Consider the following 24,668-nt stretch of genomic DNA (forward strand, 5'->3'; position numbering starts at 1 on the left):
AAAGTGAAGTATGTATTAAATTTAAGGAATATTTCATGTTCACAAAATCATTGTTCAATAAAAGTATCAATCGATTGCGATGTGATAACGGTGGGGAATATAAAAGTAAAGAATTGCAACAATTCTGTAGAGATAATGGAGTTTTTATTGAATATACTGTCGCTTATAGTCCAGAACAAAATGGAAAATCTGAAAGAATTAACCGAACATTAATTGAAAAGGCTAGAACCATGTTGGATAATGCTCATGTACCAAAAGAGTATTGGTCTGAAGCTGTCTATACTGCAGCATACCTTATCAATAGAAGTCCAACCAGTACTTTACAAAATTTAACACCAGCCGAGTTGTGGTATCAAAGAAAACCTGATGTAAGTAATCTTAAGAAGCAATGAAGATTGAAATTAGACGTTAAAGCTAAAAAGGGCGTATTCTTAGGATATCACATAAATGGTTACAAAGTTTTAGATATTGAGAAAAATGAAATTGTCCATGTTAGGGATGTAAAATTCAGAGAAGATGAATTTTTCTTCAGTCAAAATGTGAACTGTAATTTAAAATTTGAAAATATTGATCATCTCCATAATGAGGGAGGGGATTCGGATTATATTAAAGAAAATGTAACGATTGAACTTGAAAATCCCAACAATACAGAAACTTCTCAAAATTTGGTTCCCACAGTAAGAGAAAAGAGAAATATCAAACCACCTAATATGTATAATGATAATGAAATGTACATGGCACTGTGTAGTAATAATTTTGTTGATAACATTCCTAATAACTATCAAGATGTTTTGAATGATAAAAATAAAGTTCAATGGTTAGATGCTATGAAGCGGGAAGTAGACTCAATTAATGAAAATCAAACATGGCAAATTGTAGAGAAACCTAGTGATTCAAAACAAATTTTAGATACTAAATGGGTATATACTATGAAACAAACTGAAATTGATTCAGAAAAATATAAGGCTAGGCTTGTTGTTCGAGGTTTCAAGCAAGATGAAAAATCATTTAGTTATGAGGATATTTATGCACCAGTAGCGAAAATGACTACTATTCGTACGATGCTGTCTATTGGCGTAGAACATGATTTTCATTTTCATCAATTAGATATAAAGACTGCTTTCCTCAATGGAAAATTGGAGGATGAAGTTTATATAAATGCACCTCCAGGTATTCCATTAGATAGAGATGAAGTATTTAAGCTGAATAAAGCATTATATGGACTGAAACAATCTTCAAATTGCTGGAATAAAACTATTCATGATTTTCTTATAAAGATTGGTTTTAAGAGATCGGAAAATGACTATTGTTTATATAGTAAAGGAGAATCAGATACGTTTATTTTCATTTTGATTTATGTAGATGATTTTATTGTAGCTAGTCCATCTCTTGAGCTTGTAAATAAAACAAAATCAGAATTAGCTAATAATTTTAAATTGAAAGATAAACAAGAATTAAAACACTTTCTTGGTTTAGAAATTGACCATGATAGAGAAAAAGGGTTCTTGACTATAAAACAGAGTAGTTATACAAAGAAACTACTGAAACGTTTCAATATGGATAATTGTTCTGTACTATCTGTACCTATTGATCCAAGTATTGTAAATCTAAATCATACTGTTAACAATGCACATTGTAATAAACCATATCGTGAACTGATCGGTTCACTTATGTATCTAATGTTAGGATCTCGTCCTGATTTATGTTTTAGCATCAACTATTTCAGTAGATTTCAGAATTGCTATTCTGACCAATTGTGGAATTATTTAAAACACGTTTTAAGATATTTGAAAGGCACTATTGACTATGGCTTAACTTATAAGAAATCAAATGATAATGTTAACCTTATAGCTTATGTAGATTCTGATTGGGGTGGTGATACGAAAGATAGGAGATCTGTATCGGGATATTTATTCAAAATGAATGATAATATTATACAATGGTCAACTAAAAAGCAAACTTGTGTCGCTCTATCAACAACAGAGTCTAAGTTGATTGCATTGTGTGCTTGTACATCTGAGGGGTTGTGGCTGAAGAAGATTTTGGTAGATTTAAAATGTAATATTTCGTTGTTAATGAAGATAATCAAGGATGTATAAGCATAATAATAAATCCAGAAAGAAATGCCAGAGTAAAACACATTGATATAAAATACAATTTCATTTGTGAAAAGGTAAAATCAAAGGAGATGATAGTAAAATATGTCAGTACTGAAAATCAGATTGCAGATGTTCTAACTAAAGCATTGTTAAAATGTAAATTTGCAAAATTCAGAGACTTGCTTGTTTGCTGTATGAATGACATATTTAATTCTTAATGTTTGTATTTTTATGCTGATTATTGAGATTATTCTATTCCTTGGTACTTATCTGATGTTTAATTTTTGTTCTTAACTTCTAACAATTTTCAGCGAGGGAGGGTTTTGAATATTCGCGCTGAAAATGGAAGTTGGTTACAGAGTCCATCAGCTAACTTCAAGCCATACTGTTCTGTGGCGATACAGAAATATAGGTTAAGTTAGTTCTATGATTACAAGTTGTTGTTAAGTTATCAGTTATCATGTGTACACAAAATAAAAGTTCTTAAAAAGTTATCCGAGTATATCAATTGTAATCCATGGAGTTTTTCTCATTTTTAATCGACAAATAAATAAAACAGAACACGTACATTTCGAATCAAGAACTCTCTGCTTTATTTCCTGATTATGATGGAACTACTGACGTAAGGACGTGGATCAACAGGTTGGATTGCATTCAGAATGTCTACAATGTGAGTGACCAAATTGCGAAACTCGTAGCAATTGCAATATTAAAAGGCAGTGCTCAGAATTGGTTCCATTCGAAGGCCGAATATGTTATGCTGTCTTGGAACGAATTGAAGGTTGAACTACTGAATATGTTCTCTTGCCGAACCGACAGAATTACTCTTTCCCTATGTCCTACGTGAGCGACTAATGTTACGACGCGAGCGACGCCAATTTTATGTACTAAGCGAGCGATGTGAGCAGCGCGACTTTTTTTGTCCTACGTTGAAATCTACAAACGCGACACGACGCGACATAAATATGGTTGGGTTGGGATTGTGCATTGCGGAAGATCAGTCCGTTATCATACGCTTGTAGAGAAACAGTTATAATGAGGTGGTCAAGAAAACGTAAATTATTCATATGTGAAAATGTGGCTTTAAAAATGCTAATTGTAAGACGCAGAAAAATGGGAGGAAAGAGAAATCCAACAAATAAATGTTTTTTGTAACGAATGAATTTTGGAGAGTTTCACCACTTATATAAACAATTGAGGACTTCTCCAAATTTATTCCACAGTTATTGTAGATTGCTTCCTACAACATCTGACTATATAGTGAACATTTGACTATATAGAAACAACCAAAAAAAAAATCTAAGAAATACGTTAACCTTTACTGAATTGAAATATTTTTTTCAATCTACATATAAATAAGGTTTATTTATTATTACTCAATGATATATTAACCTCAACTATATTTATTTCCTTCAAATGGATATTTCTTCAGCATTATTAATATAAGTTATGCGTAAATAAATGAAGTGTAATAATAAATGATGATTATTATTTTATACACCCTGTATAATTTTGAATCAATTATCATATATTTTCTCACAAATTATGCAAAAAAAGAATAACCTTAAGCTGATAATCCCATGTTTCAATAGGTTACATTTTTGCATAAACGTCGAATTGCCACCCAAAAACAATACACCCTGTATAAAATCGTCAATCACTTACTGTACACCTTCAAGAATAATGCAAAAAAAATTACCTGGATCTAACATCTCAACTATCATATTTCAACAGGTTTCAGTTCTCCATCAGAGTCGTCCAATTGAAACACAGAAATTGTGCTCTCTGTATAAAAAATATTCATTCATTCAGCAAGTATTAAAACTTCGATTAAATCATTCATTGTAGAGCGGTCGAAGTAAACGTGCCTGCATCAACAAGAACTACTGAAGTTCGCGCGAATTCCGCTTGGAAATATCAAATAATTTGATCGCCGACAGAGCGCGAAATTCGCCTGAAACAGTTTTACGACCGATACGACTGCACGTAGGACAGCGCTATAATCCTATGTCCTACGTGAGCGACTAATGTTACGACGCGAGCGACGCCAATTTTATGTACTACGCGAGCGATGTGAGCAGCGCGACTTTTTTTGTCCTACGTTGAAATCTACCAACGCGACACGACGCGACATAAATATGGTTGGGTTGGGTTGGGATTGTGCATTGCGGAAGATCAGTCCGTTGTCATACGCTTGTAGAGAAACAGTTATAATGAGGTGGTCAAGAAAACGTAAATTATTCATATGTGAAAATGTGGCTTCAAAAATGATAATTGTAAGACGCAGAAAAATGGGAAGAAAGAGAAATCCAACAAATTAAATTTTTTTGGAACGAATGAATTTTGGAGAGTTTCACCACTTATATAAACAATTAAGGACTTCACCAAATTTATTCCACAGTTATTGTAGATTGCTTTCTACAACATTTGACTATATAGAAACAACCAAAAAAAAATCTAAGAAATACGTAAACCATTACTGAATTGAAATATTTTTTTTCAATCTGCATGGATAGCTACGTATTACATATAAATAAGGTTTATTCATTATTACTCAATGATATATTAACCTCAACTATATTTATTTCCTTCAAATGGATATTTCTTCAGCATTAGTAATATAAGTTATGCGTAAATAAATGAAGTGGAATAATAAATGATGATTATTGGTGGGATTTCAAATAAATTATTTATTTCCATGAAACTAATATTTGTTTGCTCATAGATCCAATAAATGATTCATTAACTATAATGCATTTTCGATAATATCAAATAAACACTTCTCTCAGTGTATATAATACTATAGTTAATTTGTCAATCTCACTTGTTTCCCCCAGTTCATCGGCAATTCTACTCCATTCTCTATCCACCAACAGTCGATTATGATATCTTTTATCAGACTTGTCCCAGAGTTTACTGGAATTTCTAACAGCCAGTATTAAAACTTCGTTTAAATCATTCATTGTAGAGCGGTCGAAGTAAACGTTTTACGACCGATACGACTGCACGTAGGACAGCGCTATTATATTTAATAGCGCTGTCCTACGTGCAGTAGTATCGGTCGTAAAACTGTTTCAGGCAAATTATCAAACCTTGGAATACCAAGGTTTGATAAATCGCGTTTGGTAGCGTTGCTCTCATCGCTCGCAATAAATCGCTCACGTAGGACACAGCGTTATATTCCAAGATTTGATAAATCGCGTTTGGTCGCGTCGCTCTCATCGCTCGCAATAATTCGCTCACGTAGGACACAGCGTTATGAAAAAGTTTGAAGCCAGACGATGGAAAAGAACCGAGAAGTCCTCTGTGTATTACGCCGACAAGATATTATTGGGTAATCAATTAGGAATACCTGAACCTGATATGATTGACTACTTAATTGATGGCATTGAAAACATTGCTCTACAAAATCAAGCATGTATGTTTGAATTCGAACATCTCACTGACTTATTGCGAATCATGTCTAAGTTGGTTGTAAGAGATAATCGTCCAGAACACGCCTATATTCCTAATACGAAGAAACATAATACTTCTTCGTAAGAACGGCGGAACACTAGAGATGGGGACATTATTATGGCGTGAAATGGGTTCTCTAACCGTTAAGGAGCATGGAGCGGAAGTAGATTATACTGTTGAAGCAACTGGCAAATTCTTCTTAGGGTCTCAAAAATAAGCTATATTTTCTCCTAATATTACTGATATTGTTTTAACAAATGTACTTTTTATTTGATAATCTATTTGATAATCTTCTCCTACTACGTCGACCTCTCAAAACAGTGTTCGATGCTTCAATTGCCAGAAGATAGGACATTTGTCATCAAGCTGCAAGGAACCAAGGCGTCCCCCAGGTAGCTGTTACAAGTGTGGAAGCACAGCTCACAAGTACAACAATTGACCGGAAAGAAAACCGAGATCTTCATCTGCGAATCCTGATAGCACCACCGCTGTTATAGAAAGATACTCAAACGACATTTCCTGTGACAGAATTTCAGCTGTTGACAAGATAGATGAGCCTGGTGAAAGAGGTAACGAAGAAGCTCCATTGATAAGACCCTATACTTGTGAGATAAAATATGATGCAATGCTAAATTTAGATTGTAAGATTACCTATAAATTAGAAGCTTTGGTTGATTCTGGAAGCCCCATCAGTATCATCAAGAGTTCATATGTTCCCAAAGAATTTATTTCTAAAAATTTTGTGGATACAGTTGGGTTCACAGGAATCAATAATGCTAAACTTGATATACTAGGTATTTTTGAAACTGACATTACTGTTAATGATATAGTTACAGGCATAAAGTTCTATATAGTTCCTCCTAGTACGATGGGATTTAGTTGCATACTTGGCGTAGATTATATATCACTCAACACAATTAACATATCATTCGGGAAACAGTTAGTAATTGAATCAAAGGTCCAAGTTCAGTCAGAGAATGGATTTTGGAACAAGTTTGATTTTTTATGTAATGAGATTATGCAGATTGACGTATCTTGTAATGCGAAACGAACACAAGATAATTTAAATATTGACCCTAGTATTCCTTTAGAAATTCGTGACAGATTAGAAAATGAATTTATTGAATATTATGTTGAAGCTGATAGGCCGGAAGCTCAAATAACGGATGTAACATAAAAATTTGTGTCAAAAACTCCCAACCCTTCTTTTATAACCCCAGACGTTTGTCTGTTTACGAGAAAACTGAAGTTCAACAGAAAGTAGATGATTTACTGAAACGGAACATCATTAGGGAAAGCAATTCTGAATATAGTTCTCCAATTGTACTTGTTAAAAGAAAAAATGGCAAATGACGTATGTGTGTAGATTTCAGGCATTTGAATAGTATAACAGAAAGAGATAACTTTCCTATTCCTGTGATCGACGATCAAATCGATAAATTGAGAGGGAAAAAATATTTTACTAGAATAGATTTAAAAGATGCATTTCACCATATATCTCTAGATCCCGATTCAATAAAGTTTACCGGATTTGTGACCCCCTTTGGTATGTACGAATTTTTGAAGATGCCTTTTGGACTACGTAATGGCCCAGCTGTTTTTACTCGTTTCATTTACCAAGCATTCCGTAAACTTATTATTGACGGAAAGGTAATTGTTTATTTTGACGATTTTGTCGTGGCTACGGATGATTTGGAGGATCACTTTATAATTTTGCGTGAAGTATATGGTGTCCTTACTCGGAATCTTTTAGAATTCAAATTAGAAAAATGTTGTTTCCTTCAGAGAGAGATGAATTTCTTGGGTTACCACGTAATTCAAGAAGAAATACAACCCAGCGATGAGAATATTTCCGCCATTTCAAATTTCCCCACTCCGAGAAATTTTAAAGAATTAAGGTCGTTTATTGGACTTGCCACGTACTTTCGAAGAATCGTTCCAAATTTTGCCGTATTGTGCAAGCCTCTATATAACCTCTTGAAAAAGGATATATCTTTTCAGTTTGGCCCCGATCAATTGAATTCTTTTGATAAAATCAAGAAAATACTTAGTAGCAAACCAGTACTTTCTATATACTCGCCTAATGCGATCACGCAATTGCATTGTGATGCAAACTCGTACGGATTAGCCGCCATATTAATGCAGAAACAGGAAGACGGACATTTCCACCCGGTTATGTATTTTAGTAAAAGAACAACTCAGACAGAGTCCAAATACCATAGCTTTGAACTTGAGATGTTGGCCATAGTACAAGCTTTATAAAGATTTCGTGTTTACTTACAAAGAATAAAGTTTACCATTATAACTGACTGTAACAGTCTAACTCTTGCTTTGAAGAAAAAAGAAGTAAACCCCAGAATTTTGAGATGGTCTCTCGTTTTACACAATTTTTATTATACTGTTGAGCATAGAGCTGGAACTAGAATGCAACATGTAGATGCTTTGAATCGCTGCGTCTCTGTACACATCCTCGAAGATAACACTTTTGAACGGAATCTTTCAATTGTTCAAATCAAAGATCCACAAATTGAGAAAATTAGAAACTTGCTTACTGAATCTGAGAACGAACATTATGAATTAAGAAACGGACTTGTATATCGGAAATATAACGAACATTTACTATTTTACGTGCCGAGCTCGATGGAAAGAAGCGTTTTGTTTGCCCATCATGATGATGTTGGTCATGTAGGCATATCTAAAACTAAAGAACTGATTCTAAGACATTATTGGTTTCCTAAGCTAACCCAAAAGGTCAAAATCTACATTGAAAACTGTTTGAAATGTATTGCTTTTTCCCCCCAGTATGGTAAAAAAAAAAGGTTTCCTCCACAATATACCTAAGGGTAATGTACCGTTTGATACCATTCATATCGATCATCTAGGCCCTCTTGAGAAAACTGGGTATAAAAACAAATTCATTTTTGTCATTACCGACGCTTTCATTAAATTTACTAAGTTGTACTCTTGTAAATCCACTGGTACTGACGACGTTACCAAACATATGACTAGTTATTTTTCATATTACAGTAAGCCAAATCGTGTCATTTCTGATCGTGGTACTGCGTTTACCTCTAATACGTTCAAAGACTTTTTAGAACAATTAGATATTCAGCATATTCTCGTAGCAACAGCAACACCCCGAGCAAACGGACAAGTTGAAATAATGAACAGATTTTATGTTCCCATGTTAGCTAAGTTCAGTCCAAGTTCGTCCATCCTAATAAGTGGGACGAAGTTTTCGATGAAGTCGAATATGCTATGAATAACACCATTTCGCGATCTACGAATGAAATTCCCTCTGTTCTCCTTTTTGGTATATGTCAAAAGAATAAACTAATGACACTCTTAAAGAATTCTTAGAAAGTGAAATAAATGTACCTCGCGATAACATAGAAAAAATTAGATTAGCTGCTAGTGAAAGAATGATTGAGCTTCAAAATTATAATAAAACTCTGTTTCTGTACGACAAACACCATAAAAATCCTAGAATATACAAAATCGGAGATTATGTTATGATTAAAAATATTGATGTTACCGCAAACGTTAACAAAAAGCTAATTCCTAAGTATAAAGGTCCTTATCGTATTGATAAAATTCTGCCAAATGATAGATTTGTGATTAAAGATATTGATGGATTTCAAGTTACGCAAATGCCCTTTGATGGAGTATTAGATTCCTCAAGAATTAAGCCCTGGTTACCTAGTTTGGAATATGACTCTTCTGAGCAGGTAACTGACCTCATCGACTAGACTGAATTGAACTGTATGCCTATGATTTATGTAATGTATACTCTATGATCCTTTTTATGTATGCTGTATGATCCTTCATGTATATGAAAAAAAATTTTGTGAAGTAATAAATTCTACGGAATTCATTACTTGACGTCAGGTCTGGCCGAGTTGTAGTATCTGTATGTATTTTGGGTTGCATATTCATGCCTCTTGTGTTCTATAATTCTATGTTCTATATGACAATGTGATACTCTATGTTTTACGTGCGAAAAATAAGGGAGGTTAGAAATCTTTATGCATTGTGAAGTCGTAAGACGTGTGTGTGTATGATTCTATATGCTTTTATTGGAAAATAAATAACTTTATGAAAACTGTGAATTTCCGCTCCACCGCCCGAAAATCCTACAATATCAAGATCACAGCATGGTTTCGTGAAAAATAAGGGTACCGAAACTGCAATTTTTGAGCTTACTCAGAGAGTTATAGAGATGTTAGAAGGCGGAGATATACCAGCAGTCCTACTTGTTGACTTGTCGACAGCTTTTGGTCATATAAATCATGAGTATTTGATGTGAAAATTAGAGATGTATGGTGTGAGGGATGTTATGCTTCGATTGTTCAGGAGTTATCTCACAGGAAGGAAGCAAAGAGTAGCAATTTCTGTGGACTCATCTGAGTATGTTTCAGAGGACGTGATCGTGGATGTTGGAGTACCGCAGGGAAGTATTTTGGGTCCCCTTTTGTTCACTTTGTATATAAATGATCTTCCTGCCTTGCTTGAGGACAAAATGATGAACCCCTATATATATGCTGATGATACCAACGTCTTAGTGACAGCAAAAGATAAAAGTAATCTGATTTCCAGGCTGACTGAGGCAATGGAGATCATAAATCAATGGTGTCAAAACAATGGACTATCAATAAACACAAGTAAAACCAAGAGCATAATTTTTGAGAGTAAAGCAACATCAGAATTATCAACAAATTTCAGTTTTAGGGATCAAGATATCGAGATTACAAACGTATACAAGGTGTTGGGTGTTATGGTGGACCACCAGCTCAAGTGGAGATTTCACTGCGAGGAACTGTGTAGTGGTCTTAGCTCTGTTGTTTACTCTCTGCGCAATAAAGAAAAAGGTGGAATTGAACATACTTAGAACTGTCTATTTTACATGTTTTCAGAGTAAAATGAATTACTGTATCTCCCTTTGGGGTAATAGCACGTCGGCTGGACGAGTTTACTTGAATCAGAAGCTGGGTATCAGAGCAATGTATGGACTGAGGTACAGAGAGTCGTGCCGTGGTGTTTTCAAAAAGAACAACATACCAACATGTTAAGGTCTATACATTTATCGACTGCTAATTTTTCTTAAAGCATAGTCACTATTTTGAAGAATGTAGGAATAAGAACGAGACCAGGCGGAACATCAGATACTTCTATCCATTTCATTCCAGAAACCTGACTGAAAGAAATATGTCCTATATGGCAATAAGACTTTTTGAATCTCTACCAGAAAGAATTAAAGAACTTAGTAACTTAAGGTCATTCAAAAAGGAAGTCTACAAGCAGATTATAAGCTGTGAACCATATTCTGTAAAGGAGTTCTTAGATAATGTAGGATTGTAAAGTTTATTTTTTTTTTGACATGCCTTCCTTTTATTGTTTGTAATGTACAATGCAATGACTGTGATGGTGAATAAATATTTCTATTATGAAAAATCGTTTTGGAAATAATAGAATACATAAATGGATATTGTTATTCCAAGAATATGATTTCGAAGTTACATATATCCCAGGAAAATTGAATATAATTGCTGATGCTTTATCAAGGGAGAGTTATGAAAAAAGTAATGGAAATGAAATAGTGATTGGAATGAATATTATGAAAGAAGCACAAGGGATATTTTCAAATAATGAAATCATATTATCACAAAGAAATTTAAGTGAAAATGAAAAGTAAAAATATAAACAAGAAGGAGAAATGTACATAAAAGAAGTGGGCGCTAAAGAATTATATGTTATAACAGAAGAGTTAACAAAAGAAATTATTAAATGAAGAATATGGACATATAGGTGACTTGGTACCAAGTAAAAATGATAATCATCATATTTTAGTAATTGTAGATATTTTTTCAAAGTTCATCAAATTATATCCATGCAAAAGGACAAATGTGAAGGAAATTAAGGATAATATGGATCAATTTATAAATGAATTTGGAAAACTACAAGCTTGTATATTGGATAATGCTACATACTTTAATAATAGAAGACTTAAAATTAACTGTGATGAGATCGATATGTGTTTAAAAGTTCACAAGTATAAGACACCCTGCGTCAAGTCCAGCTGAACGATATGTAAGGGAAGTTATAAAATTCTTAAGAATAATAACAATATAGAAAATTTAAGAATAAACTTAAACGTTATGTTCGACATGCTTCCCGTTCTGAAATACACGAGATAATCGAGAACTGAAAGTGACTTGTTCTCACATATGGATTGAAACAAAAATTTTTTATTTTGTCGTCTTTTGTCTGCTTCGGCATATTTGATTTTATCATGTGACAATTGTATGCTCCGGTGTATTTTAATGCTTTTTATATTTATATATTTTGTAATTTTATATGCTCGTGTTTAGTCTTGCGTTTTGTTTGTGCACTTTTGAAATTTTTGTTCATGTGTATCCTTTTTGGTTTTTTATATTTTTGATCACACTTTATAAGCTAAGTTATATTTATTCTTACACACAAGCAGACTTGCTCTGCTTCGTCAGTATGCTCATTTATTCACCATTCCAAGAATGTAATTGAGTCAAGATGTATACTTCAATTGAATAAATGATATTATTAATATAAACTACTCACATGGATCATTCAAATTGGAAAAGTAACATTGATAAAAAAGAAAAGTATATGAACAGTGTACCAAAAACTGAAGAATGTCCTATTAAACTTATGAAGAATGACGAGCCAACAAGAAAGTGGGAAATTAATGAATTTAGACAATATGATCAAATCATTGAACAAGTAAATGAAAATAAAAAGAAGACATGTTTCAAAAGAGGAGATTTAGTAATAATTAAATCTTCGAGGAAATCTGATCGAAGAAACAACAAATGTGCTAAATTTAGGATTCCATTTGAAGGACCATATATGGTAGAAAATAAGAACCAGTCAACAGTTATTTATTGAAAGATCCAAATACGGGTTATCAAAAAGGCATTTTTCATATAGAAAATATTTATAAATATATATAGTAAATATAAATGGAAAGAAGATAAAATTTGTTTCAATTTGCAGAAAATGTTAAATTTTATTCAAATGTTAAAAAATTTTGGGGGATTTTGTTATGGATTCCTCAATTAAAAAATTTTATTATTCATTAAAGTTTAGGTATAATTGAAATAATTCAAATTTCTCAGTTGGTTTCAAAGATATCCTTTATTTTAATACATAATATTCGGATTTAGAAATAGTTTTTTTTATGTTTGTTATTGAAGTTGAGTTAAATAAGAAAAAGAAAGGGTAGTTGAATGACAGTATCATAGACAGTGGCATCGATAGACAGTACATAGAAAATGAGAACATCGATTGGAGAATAGAGAGATGAAATGAAAATCCACGATAGCTGGAGAAATACTTGAGGAGAAACGTCAAGCAGTAATTTGGAGAATTAGAAGGAGATAATTTTGAGAATATGAATTTGAAATCGATAGAATTTGAAAATTGAAATAAGTTATTCACGAGTTGAAGAAGAAATCATACAGATAATAACAATAACAATAATAATTTTATTCATCACCATTACATCAAATAGAATATGAAAATAAAATAACGAGATTGTGAATGACCTAAGCAAAGCTTGTATGTATTCACAATCTGTTGCATTTGAATGAAATTTGAAAGAGTTTTGGAATTGAAATTTGAAACTGGAATTGGAAAGAATTTGGAGTTAACATCGAAGTAGTATAGAAAAGGAGTTTTATTTTGAAAGAATAAGGAAGAAGAGTATGTAATTTGGAATTAGAAAGAAAGAAGAAAGAAATATTGGATTGAAAAAAAAAAGAAAATCAATAGATAAGTGTTTTTTTCAATTGTTCATATAAAATTTCATTGTAAGGTAAAATTAGATAGGGTAGATAGGTTTTGTTTGTTTCAATAAAAAAAAAACAAAAATAATACATGTTTATAGTTTTCTCTGAACCCACCTGGGAAAAGAGTTATTTCAAGTAGAAAAAATTCATATTTTTATTTAGATCTAGTTAAGAAAATTTTCAAAATTCAAATTGAGAGATCCAAATCAGTACCTACTTATCTAATAATAATTTTGTTTCAGGTACTGGTTTTCTGAAAGGAATTTTATATTTAAATTTCAATAAGTTTACACAGTGTTATGGATTTTTCTCAATCAGAATTTTTAAATCATGGGTAATTTTTCACTTCAACGCCCCATTGTATTATTCAATTTGTTGTTATTTTTCATTGAAAATGTGCATTTTACAATGATTATTGATATTATTAGAAGTAGAAATGATAGATGATTTGTTTTGTTTGTTATTGTTACAGATTAGAGAGTTATTGCAATGCACAAATAAGCGGATCTCTTATTTTGACATTGAGTCAGATATTAAGGATAGTCTAAATCTAAAATACAGGCCTCGCTCACTTTATTTGAATACAGGCGACCGTATTTCATTTGAAGATCGTTTATTTTGACATATATCTTATTATTATGTCGAATATTTGCCGCCGATATTCAACAAGAACTAACCAGCTATAGAGATTTTCAAAATAAATTGTTTGAGAAAAATTCGTATTTTACGATTTTTAATTATAATAAATAGATTTTGAGCCTTCATCATCTATTAATTATTGTGTTCAAAACACTGAATACAATTTTTTTAATTGAGGTGAATTTGATTGTGTGTCTTTTACACTATATGTAATTTTCAAAAAAATTATAGGAAAAAATGAATGCAGATAAAGGAAAAAAGCGATTGAGATTCACATTTGACGATGACGTAATTGTATTGCGAGAAGTAGTCTCGATGAATCCTTTCACTAATACGGAAGCCTGGGAAGAGGTGCAAAAAATGTGGTGTTGATGACAAAAAAACATTTTTAAAAAAATCTATAAAACAGTACGTCAAAATGCTGTTAGAGTTGTGAACAAAAATAGATAACAATAATGAAAAAAGGTATCTAAAAAACTCTCCTTGAGTTTAATAGTTAACAATTGAATTTTATAGTTCAGGCATTGAAGTGACATACTCGGAAAAAGATATTCTTTTACAAGAAGTAAAGGAGCTCATCGAAGTACATAAAGAATTAAAGGCCCTGAAACAAAAAATAACTATAGGAGAAAATATTAAAACAGAATTAGGGAAAAGGAAAGAATAGAAGCAGCGGTTAATTTTCATAATATCAATACAATGGTGATCGATCATGATTATAATGGAGATTTCCTTATTGAAGATGGTATTACAGGTAAGTTGACTGTATATATAATACTATATAACTAAGATAGCTTCCAAATTATAATTTACAGTATTTTATAAATATTTTATTACACAGCTATTTTTCGCAGAAGTTCCATCAGAAGAACATGACATGTCTAATATAAACATTTTCATCATATCAGAGTTAGAACAGGAAACTCCAGATAATGATAAAGAAGAAATAAACGTGAAATCTTCAGCTTGTAAGAAAAATTCCACCACAAGTTCGAAAAATGTATTAGGTGATTATTTTTTTGACTATTCATTCGAACAAAATGTCAGCATTTCACAATATAATTTGAAATAATGATTTAATTTTCTGATATATGTAGTCTTTATATATGCTTTTAGGCCCAATAAGAATAAGGGCAAAACGAACAACATACATGAGAAAAAGTGGTTTAGACTATTTAAAAGGAAAACATCAAAAATAAATAGACATGAAAGAAAAAGAATGATTTTGGAGGAGAGGCGAATAGCGGTTTCATAAAGGACAGTAGCATTAGAGGAAAAAAAGTTCGCCCTCAAGACCGAGTTTCATAAAAACGTGTATGAATCTCAACAACAGATAATCCGTGATTTAATAAATTCAGTTAAAGAATTTAAAAATAATACTGATGAATCTCTAGATATGTCTACTAAAATTCTATCCTATTTAGTAGATATTATTATGTCTACTAAAATTCAGGTTTTATCAGAATGTATAAAGGCCTGGTTTCGGTAGGCATGCAGCAGCTGCAAGCAGCCGCTGCTTGCATCCGCTGCTACGTCGGAGTGGTTTCGCTTGTGCAGCCGCTGCGTGCAGCCGAACCGAACTATCGGGAGTCGCAGTGAGAATTCGACAGTCATGGAGTATGTACTTGCGCTCCATATTTTGGAAGAAGAGCAGAGTGAAATAATTCTGAAATACATGCAAATGAGAAATAGAAAAAGGCGAGCTGTACATTTGATGTATAAAAACAGGAGTGAGGAAGGTACCTTCAACAACCTCATAACAAGGCATCTAATAGATGATGAAGAAAAATTCCGTAGTTTTTTTCGGTTGAACAGGAATCAGTTCAATTATGTGCTACAAGCTATCAAAGAAAATATTACGAAGAAGCCAACTAGTTTTGTGAGAAGGCCTATATCACCTGAAGAAAAGTTGGCTGTAACTCTCAGGTAGGTTTATTAATTTCATATCTTTCATAAATATAGATAAACTCAACGTGTAACAAACAAAAATTTTATTCTCTCAATGTAACAAAAAAAAATTATACAAAAGGAACATTAAAATGTGCATTAATGCGTGTAATTATATGATGAAAAGCTTTGGCGCTCTGGAAATATTTGGCGTTCGTTTTCAGGAAATCCTAAGGATCCTGGAGGATTCGGTGGAAATAATGCTCCTTGTGAAAATCTTTGCATAATTGGCGATGAAGTTTGATGCGGATTCCGGTCAAAACTCCTCTCTGGTTGCGTACTCGTTTCCACTCTTGTGTGTCGAATTACTCCTTGTTGCAGATTTGCAGCTTCATTTTCTAAGTTCGTCAATATTTGCAAATGCTGTGTTTTCGCCGAAGATAAAAGATGTTTGGGTAACCGTTTGACAGACATAGCAATGCTTTTATAAAATAAATCTACATCATCTTCACATTCCGGATTTTTATTTTGAACGAGAAAATCTAAAATTTTTTCCCGCGTTTTCCTATTTTCTTTCATGAGTTGAAGCATATCCCCGTCATCAACCTGTGATTTTTTTCTTTTCTTTGATGAACTGGCCGAAGGTGTGCTTTGAAGGCTATCTGGAGATTGTACCATTGGTGGGGACTGAACTGAACATTCGTCAGGTGTCTGGTGATATTCGCTTTCACTATCACTGTTCTGCTCTTGAACTGCTTGAAAATCCAGGCTTTCCTCAATGATGTTCGAGAAACTTCTGAAAATTATATCAGTGGTTTAAATGTTTTTTTTTTAACTTTGTAGTAACTACCTTCTCTCTTCTGGAACATTATCCAGAAAACTAAGATGAGAAACTAATGGCCATTTCTGTTGATTTTTAGCTGCTGATCCTGTTCCAAGTTTACCTCTTTTCTTTTGTCGTCTGTACGTATCTCTAATCGTCCGCCACCTTTTTTTGCACATTTCATCTAAAAATAGAGCTTACAGTATATATATGACGACTTTTACCAACAACATTTTTTTTTACTCTTCATTATGAGATGAGGACTGAAAAAATTCCACATCCACATCTTTTAAATTAATAATGAATTTCTTTATTTCAGATACTTGGCTACTGGAGAATCATTTCGTTCTCTCTCTTTCGGATTTCGCATATCCCACACTTATATATCAAAGATAGTGAAAGAGGTTTTAACAGCCATACGTGTTCAACTTTTTCATGTATTACTGCCCACTTCATCAGAAAACGACCTCAAAGTTAGAGCAAAGGAGTTTTGGGAACAATGGAATTTTCCCAACTGCGTTGGTGCCATAGACGGAAAACATATACGCATCGTATGCCCTCCAAAAAGTGGTTCTCTTTATTTCAATTACAAGGAATATTTCTCCATTGTCCTTTTAGCTATTGTAGACGCAAATTATAAATTTTTGGCAGTTGACATCGGATCATATGGCAAAGAAGGAGATAGTGGTATATTCTCCAAGTCTATAATGGGGCAGAAAATCTATCAGGGCACATTTGGTTTTCCGCCGGACAATGAATTACCGAACTCGGAAAGAAAACTACCATATGTAATTGTCGGTGACGAAGCATTCCGGCTGCATACAAATATTATGAAACCTTATAGCAGAGACCAAGCTAAACAAGATACTCATAAAGCCATTTTTAACTATAGATTGTGTCGAGCCAGGAGAGTTTCAGAAAATGCTTTTGGTCTATTAAGTAATACTTTCAGAATTTTTTATTCACCTATTGCAGTGGAACCATCTACGGTAGATATCATAATTTCTGGGGCCGTCTGCTTACACAACCTTATAAGAAATGACTATGAAAGGGCAAATAAGAAACATACAGAAGAAAATCAAGTAAAATTAGATGGACCCCTAAAAAATTTGATACCTCTCGCAAGAAGAGGAGGCTTTGCTAATGCAGATGGTTTCTTAGTTCGAGATAATTTCAAAGAATATTTTGTTTCTGAGGGTCAAATTGCTTGGCAAGAAATAATGGTAACAAAAACGTAAGAACGGTTCGAAATTTTGTATATTAAATTATAGAAAAAATGTTTCGTATTCTCATACTGAATTAAAATAAAAATATCAAAAATAAAAAGCGTTTTACCTGTTTTTTCCTCCATTTTCGAGGCGATCTTTTGCCATATATTATCCTTTATGAAATTATTTTTATAATCATTGTGAGAAGCATCATATATGCTTCTATTCATAGACACTAATTCTATTAGCATCATTTCCTCGTCCCGCGAAAATCGATCTACGCTCTGAACATTCATTTTTCACCCAACGTATGCTGCAGGGACGTCGCACAGACTGGTACCCCGAGCAGTCGGCAGTCGGGACGTTGCAGCTGCTGCCGCGATCGTGGCTCAAGCGAAACCACTTCTTCCTAGTTCCGAAGAAGCAGTGTATTTCAGAGCTGCAACGGCTACTTTGAGCTGCAGCTGCATGCAGCGGCTGCACAAGCGAAACCAGGCCTTTACTGTGATATTTTTTATAGAATATGATTTTCTTTTATTTTTTTATATGCAGAACATTATTATTTTTTTATATACAGAATATTATTTTTTTATATTGTTATAGCCACTTTTTCTGTGATATAAATATATCTCGTGAAAAATTATGTGTTTCGAAGAAAAATAATAAACCCGAGTCTTCATTTAAAATAACCTGGAGAGATATAACATGAAAAAACAGTAGAGCACAAATTAGAACCAAAATAATTGCACTTGAGTTCGCTTTTTCAAAATTATTTTTGGAAAAAATATAACATAATAATTCTGTTAACCAATATAAACTTCCAACACCGGTGGGGTTACATCAGAATCAATACTTGATTGACTACCATTCAAACAGGTATGACAATTTATCAAAATGACTGCACATTTGTTTAATGCTTCAATATCAGTCAATAGGAGTTTTTGATTTTTAAATATCTAAAAACGCAAATTGGGTTACTAGTTTTTGGAATTCCCATTCTACAGCAACTCTCAGCACTATTGTTAAAAGCAATTTCATGTTCTAATGAATTCACTGGCTGCCCTGAAAATGGGGATAAAGTAATTGTTTAACCCCATATGCCTAATCTCCATAAATAACATAATTTTCATTATTAGAAAAAATACAGTTTTATTCCAATTGATTATAGACATTAGTTTCCCTTAGTATTTCAGAGTCATGGCATCTTCCTGGAAATGCTCCTTTTATGTTGATAATTATTCCATCAGGGCATAAAATAGATGAAATGAAAACGGAGCGGAGAAATCTGTATGTGTATATGTCACATTCGTGTAAGAATATCAATAATAAATAACTATTATATTTACGATCGTTATAATTGATACATGGAAAATTTGTTTAATTACGATTTATACAAATTAATTTTGATAGTCAGAAAGTATAATAATTGATAATTATCACTCGCTAGCTGGTGAGAAGTGAAACTGTCTTCTGAAATGGAGGCATTGCCTAATGAATCAGTCTCTTTCATTGGGCAATCAAAGTCTAGTGAAAAATATTCTACAGCATATGATCACTTCGTGAATTGGTGCAATTCAAAAAGTATGGCAGTTTTTGATGAGAATATGCTTCTAGCATATTTCAACATAATGTCTAGAGATGAAAAATGGAAATCGTCGACTTTGTACTCCCGATATTCCATGATAAAGTTACAACTAGCGATCAAACACACATTTTGATATTAGTAAATATTTTAAATTACTCGCGTTTTTGAAAATATTTAATGAAGGTTATCATGCAATAATATACAGAGTTTTTCTAAGGAACAGTTCGAAAGTTTTCTATTCGAAGCACCGGATGATTTATATTTAGGATTGAAGGTAACTATGATGTTTCAATCAGTTTTAATTTTGTATTTTGATCACATTGTTATTTCAGATTGTTTTATTATTCGGAGTAGCTGGTGACTGCAGATGTGACGAAATGGAAAAAATGAAAATTTCAAATATGGAGGGCATGGGAAATATTATTTTGGTCAATATTCCAGATAGTAAAACCAGAACAGTTCGAACATTCACAATAATTGGAGACAATAATCTCCAAATTTATTGGAGATACGCTGCGTTAAAACCGAGGTTAAAACCAAACAATTTCGTTGACAATAATTTAAAAAAAAAATATAATTCTGGAAAATGCAAAGAGCTGTGATGGAAATCCACAGTATAAGTAGTGTTCCAAGAAAGGTTGCCACCTTTTTGGAACTGATCGATTCAAATGAATACACCGGCCATTCATTAAGAAGAACTTCTGTTACACTGCTTATAGATGGGGGAGCCAACATTGAGTCATTGAAATGATACGGTGGTTGAAATCAAGTTGTGTAGTAGAAGGCTACATCGAAGATTCGCTACGAAACAAGAATCAGAATGCTAGTAGGATTTTGAACATTGACGATATTCCTGGAACCAGTAACTCACATGACCACATTGAGCCATCAACTTCTGAAAATAATTCTAACAGTCCATTACTACATGGTAACATGCAACATTAACCAATTGTACATATAACAGAGATAACAATGAGACTGTCAACTCCTTCACTAAATTTATCCGATTTTGCCTTCTTCATCTATCTTTGTCTATATCATTCTAGATCGTACAAAGCTAGCACCAGTAGAGGCGCTGCGTACGCTTTTGTTGGCGTTGCCATATCTGACAATATTTGAGAATTTCAAGAGAAAAGCGCACTCTATGTGCTTTCTTACATGACGAATGTGCGATCTATGATCGTGATACGTGTACTTCAAACAATTTTGACAACACTGAATAAAGCTACACAGAGCATCAACAGAGTCTGCCAGTGATTCAAAAGTTGGGGGTGATTTTGTTTATCACTAATTAATTATTATTACTATTGATCATAACTTATAATTATTTCTACAATATGGGTAAATGTATCGTTTGTGGAGCTGGAGAAGAAGTAGCCAAAATACATTATTTTTCTAGAAATATAAACAAGTGAGTTCAATATATGAATTATTTGTTGAACTTTTTTATCCCTTATCCTATAATTGAATTTGTTAGGTATTTGATTATTAGGAATATTTCTATATACTAATCGACAAAACAGAACTATAGGAGGGCAAGGGGTAAGAAACGCGATATCAGATAAAGCGCAAATTTTCAAGACTTTTTCGACCATTCAGAGGTAAGTGAAGCGGGATTTAAGATACGTTTCGAAGACAGAAGAAAAAAAAGTCTTTAGATACAGTACCTACCAAAGTATTTTGATGGAAGTACTTGTTAAATTATATGAATATTATTGAATTTGACGAAAAAATCGATTATTTTCATCAAAAAGTTTAAATTTGCAGAGAGGAATTTAAAAATGAACGTTGAAAAAATGGAGATTCTTAATGAATCTTCCGACTATAGTGACCAGGAACGAGAGGCCGCTCCTAAAAGAACGAGAACCGCTGACTCACGACAACTTAAAATTTACGCACCCGATCACTAGAACACCCTCAAGAGAAAAACAATTCAACATGTAGAAATAAGAAATAACTACAATTACTTAAACCCAGAGGAACCAATAAATGAAGAAGTTCTCCAATCAAATAACAAAAAACCGCCACCGATAGTTGTGCTAGGTGTTTTCACCAATCGCACTGAAAATGTGAATGAAATTGAAGGAATAGTAAAAGGAAAGTTCTTTATGAAATATGGTGTCAACGATACAACAATTTACTACGATAAAATCGAGGATCGTGACAAGATATTCGAATTCCCAGAGAAGAATGACATTCAATGCCATACATATACCCCGAGGCACCTCAAGACACACGCATTCACGCTAAGAGGCCTAGAACAAGATCCAGACGTAGCAGAAATCAAAGAAGAACTCGCACATGATAATGTTCCAGTTATGGAAATATATAAAATGAAGGGGACTAAGTCCCCAACTTTCATGGTAGTAACCGATAATATCTGAACTGCTGCAACACGTCAAAGTTCTACTGTACACTAAAATCAGGTGGGATAAATATACTACGAAAAAAGAAATAATCCATTGCCACAGGCGTCAACTGTGGGGACACGCCACCGCCAACTGCCGCAGGTCGGTAAAATGTCTGAAATGCACGGCTTCGCATTTGACTAAGGACTGCCCAAAACCAATTACTACTCCCGCTGAATGCATTAACGGTTACGGAAGCCATCCCCCAATAGTGTAGATTGCCCAATATACCTACAAATCATCGAAAGAAAAAAGTTGAACGCAAGAAAATCAAGAGCCATCGTCGCCCTGAAGCCCACCATTAAATACCAAGAAGCCCCAATCCCGAAAACCAATATCTGGGAACAGAAAGCCGCACATATGTAGGCCAAACAATGACAAAAATAACCCCAACCCGCGTCAACAAAGCGCATACTCCACCAATGAAAACTTGCATTCCGAAGATTCTTTCAAGGAAATCGCAAGTGAATTCGATGTATTGAATAAATTTATTGATTTAAATCAATTTCTTGAAAGTATGGAACAGCTTAATAATAGAATGGCTCGTACTAACAGCCGAAGAGAAGCTATTCGATTTCTTCACCAAATCCGTTAATGATTTTTAAAACCCCTAAAAATAGTTACGTGGGATGCTAACGGCGTGTCTCGTAAGCACGTCGAAATCTCTAATTTCCTATTCAAAAATAACAGATATTTTGGCCATTAATGAAACAAGATTGAAAGCTACGGATAAATTTTTTATAAATGGATACAAAACCTTCAGGACCGACCGGAAAGATAACACTGGATACGGAGGAATCGCCATACTGACGAAAAACCACATGTTAACTTACCGATGATAAACTGCACAATAGAGAATGCAAGCGTTCTTATTGACGGCCGATTTACAATTACGGCGGTGTATAATAACCCCAGCAATAATTTCAATACCAATTGCCTAAGGAACATCTTATTAAAAAACAAACGTTCCATAGTGCTAGGGGACTTGAACGCTAAACACGAAGAATGGAATGGCAATTGTAGAAATTCCAACGAAAATTGTCTCTTCGGCTTCTTTGAATCAAACAATGAAATTGTTTTAAATGTCCCCAATGGACATACTCATTCTCCAATGAATTCTAGAGCACCAAATACCATAGATTGTGTGCTTATGAGAAATATAAAATTAAATTCGGCTCCAGATTCAAGTTGCCAACTGGGATCTGACCACAACCCCGTTATTTTCTCAATCAACAGCAATATCGAAAGTAACCCCGAAAAGCTGGTGTACAACTACTTAGCCTCTAACTGGGAGTTAACAACAAAATGGAAACCACCTTGGAAATCGAACTGGAGATTGAAAAGTTCACGAAGTCCCTCCAGTACGCACGCGACAAAACCACCCCGAAAGCCCCGAGAAAAGATGAATTTCATGAACTTTCGGAACACATTATCGATTTCACCAAATTTAGGAACAAATTAGAAAACGATGGCTAAACCACCGCAGACAAGTCGATAAAGAAACTCTAAATCATTATACTCGTAAAATTCATCAAGAAATAAAAATATTTAAAAACGGGGAAGTGGGAACAAAAACTTTTGAAACTAAACAACAATAGAAAAGCTTTTCGGAAAACTACCCAAAATTTTGCGGAAAAGAACTCCCAAGTTCCCATCTTACTCCAAAATTCCGCGGAATTCGTAACAGAAAGGAAAAAAGCGGACGTACTTGCTGACAACTTCGAAACTGCTTATCATATCCTCCAGTCCGACAACCCAGAACAGGCGAACATCCGCAAAGTAGTGGAAGATTTCCTACTAAAAAATAACACTAACACAGGAATTCAGAAACATAAGTACCTGGCTAACCCGACGGAAATATATTTAGAAATTAAGAACCTTCCACTACATAAAGCACCTGGTAATGACGAGATAATAGGCTGATTAAAAATATCTCTGAAAAGGCATTAGTTCAATTAAATTTCATCATCAACGCCACCTTTCGAACCCATCACTGGCCTTCGTGCTGAAAAAGGGCAACTATCACACCAATTCTAAAAGCTGGGAAAGATAACACATTCCCAGCAAGCCTACAGACCAATGCCTACAGACCAATCAGCCTACTATCTAACCTCGACAAACTGACTGAAAAAATACTCATTTTAAAAATCAAAGATACAATCAAAACTAATAAAATCCGAGACGATCACCAATTCGGATTCAAGGAAGGTCATAACTCGATACAGCAAATCTGCAGAATTATTAATAATTTTAACAAAAAAAAAAATCACAAAGTCATGCTTCTCCTAGACATCGAAAAAGCCTTCGATAAAGTCTGGAAAGAGGGCCTGATCTATAAATTAATCAAACTAGAATTTCCAAAATTCATAGTTTGTAGTTAAAATAGGAAATGAAATCTCCGACCCTAAGAACATCGTTGCAGACATTGTACAGGGCGCTGCTCTCGAAATTAGGTTATTCAATATGAAGATGGACTGTGGACGATAAAATTATGTCCTTACTATCGTTAAAGAGAAGTCCTAGATGCTACAAGTTATTGAGCTCCTTTGTAGCCCTTCCCTCTCGTAACACTGATTTGAACCCGCTCAGAAAAGTGCTGGAAAAAACATAAATATATTTGTATAATATACACATCAATGAAAATTTAACAGAGGACATTGATCGCTGTTGTGTATTGCTGTTTCATGAAATGGGCATAAAAGATAACATTATCTGATTTTCTTTGTCGATATACCACTTA

At 33.5% G+C, this 24,668-nt stretch overlaps 3 protein-coding genes across 5 annotated transcripts in view; 1 reads left to right on the top strand and 2 right to left on the bottom strand.

The window, feature by feature from the left end:
* LOC123679837 (rap guanine nucleotide exchange factor 4) overlaps positions 1–24,668 on the bottom strand; it is a 697,170-nt gene that overhangs the window by 80,382 nt on the left and 592,120 nt on the right. Inside the window, exon 21 of one of the 3 annotated variants that reach the window (XR_006747444.1) lies at positions 14,401–14,621. The exons of the other annotated variants lie outside the window; for them this stretch is intronic. The gene's annotated coding sequence lies outside the window, so the exon portion shown is untranslated. Of the gene's footprint in view, positions 1–14,400; positions 14,622–24,668 lie in introns of those variants that run through there. 3 annotated transcript variants of the gene reach the window in all.
* LOC123679842 (protein ANTAGONIST OF LIKE HETEROCHROMATIN PROTEIN 1-like) lies at positions 15,474–18,069 on the top strand. The gene is made up of 2 exons (XM_045617372.1): positions 15,474–15,943; positions 17,047–18,069. The coding sequence occupies exons 1-2, from the start codon at positions 15,630–15,632 to the stop codon at positions 17,963–17,965; spliced, it is 1,233 nt and encodes a 410-aa protein (XP_045473328.1). The 5' UTR covers positions 15,474–15,629; the 3' UTR covers positions 17,966–18,069.
* On the bottom strand, positions 15,994–18,231 carry LOC123679846. Its single transcript, XM_045617376.1, has 3 exons — positions 18,063–18,231; positions 16,755–16,911; positions 15,994–16,700 (listed from the first exon to the last, which is right to left on the bottom strand). The coding sequence occupies exons 1-3, from the start codon at positions 18,229–18,231 to the stop codon at positions 16,064–16,066; spliced, it is 963 nt and encodes a 320-aa protein (XP_045473332.1). The 3' UTR covers positions 15,994–16,063.

Source organism: Harmonia axyridis, chromosome 5, assembly GCF_914767665.1.
Source record: "Harmonia axyridis chromosome 5, icHarAxyr1.1, whole genome shotgun sequence".
NCBI lineage: Eukaryota > Metazoa > Arthropoda > Insecta > Coleoptera > Coccinellidae > Harmonia > Harmonia axyridis.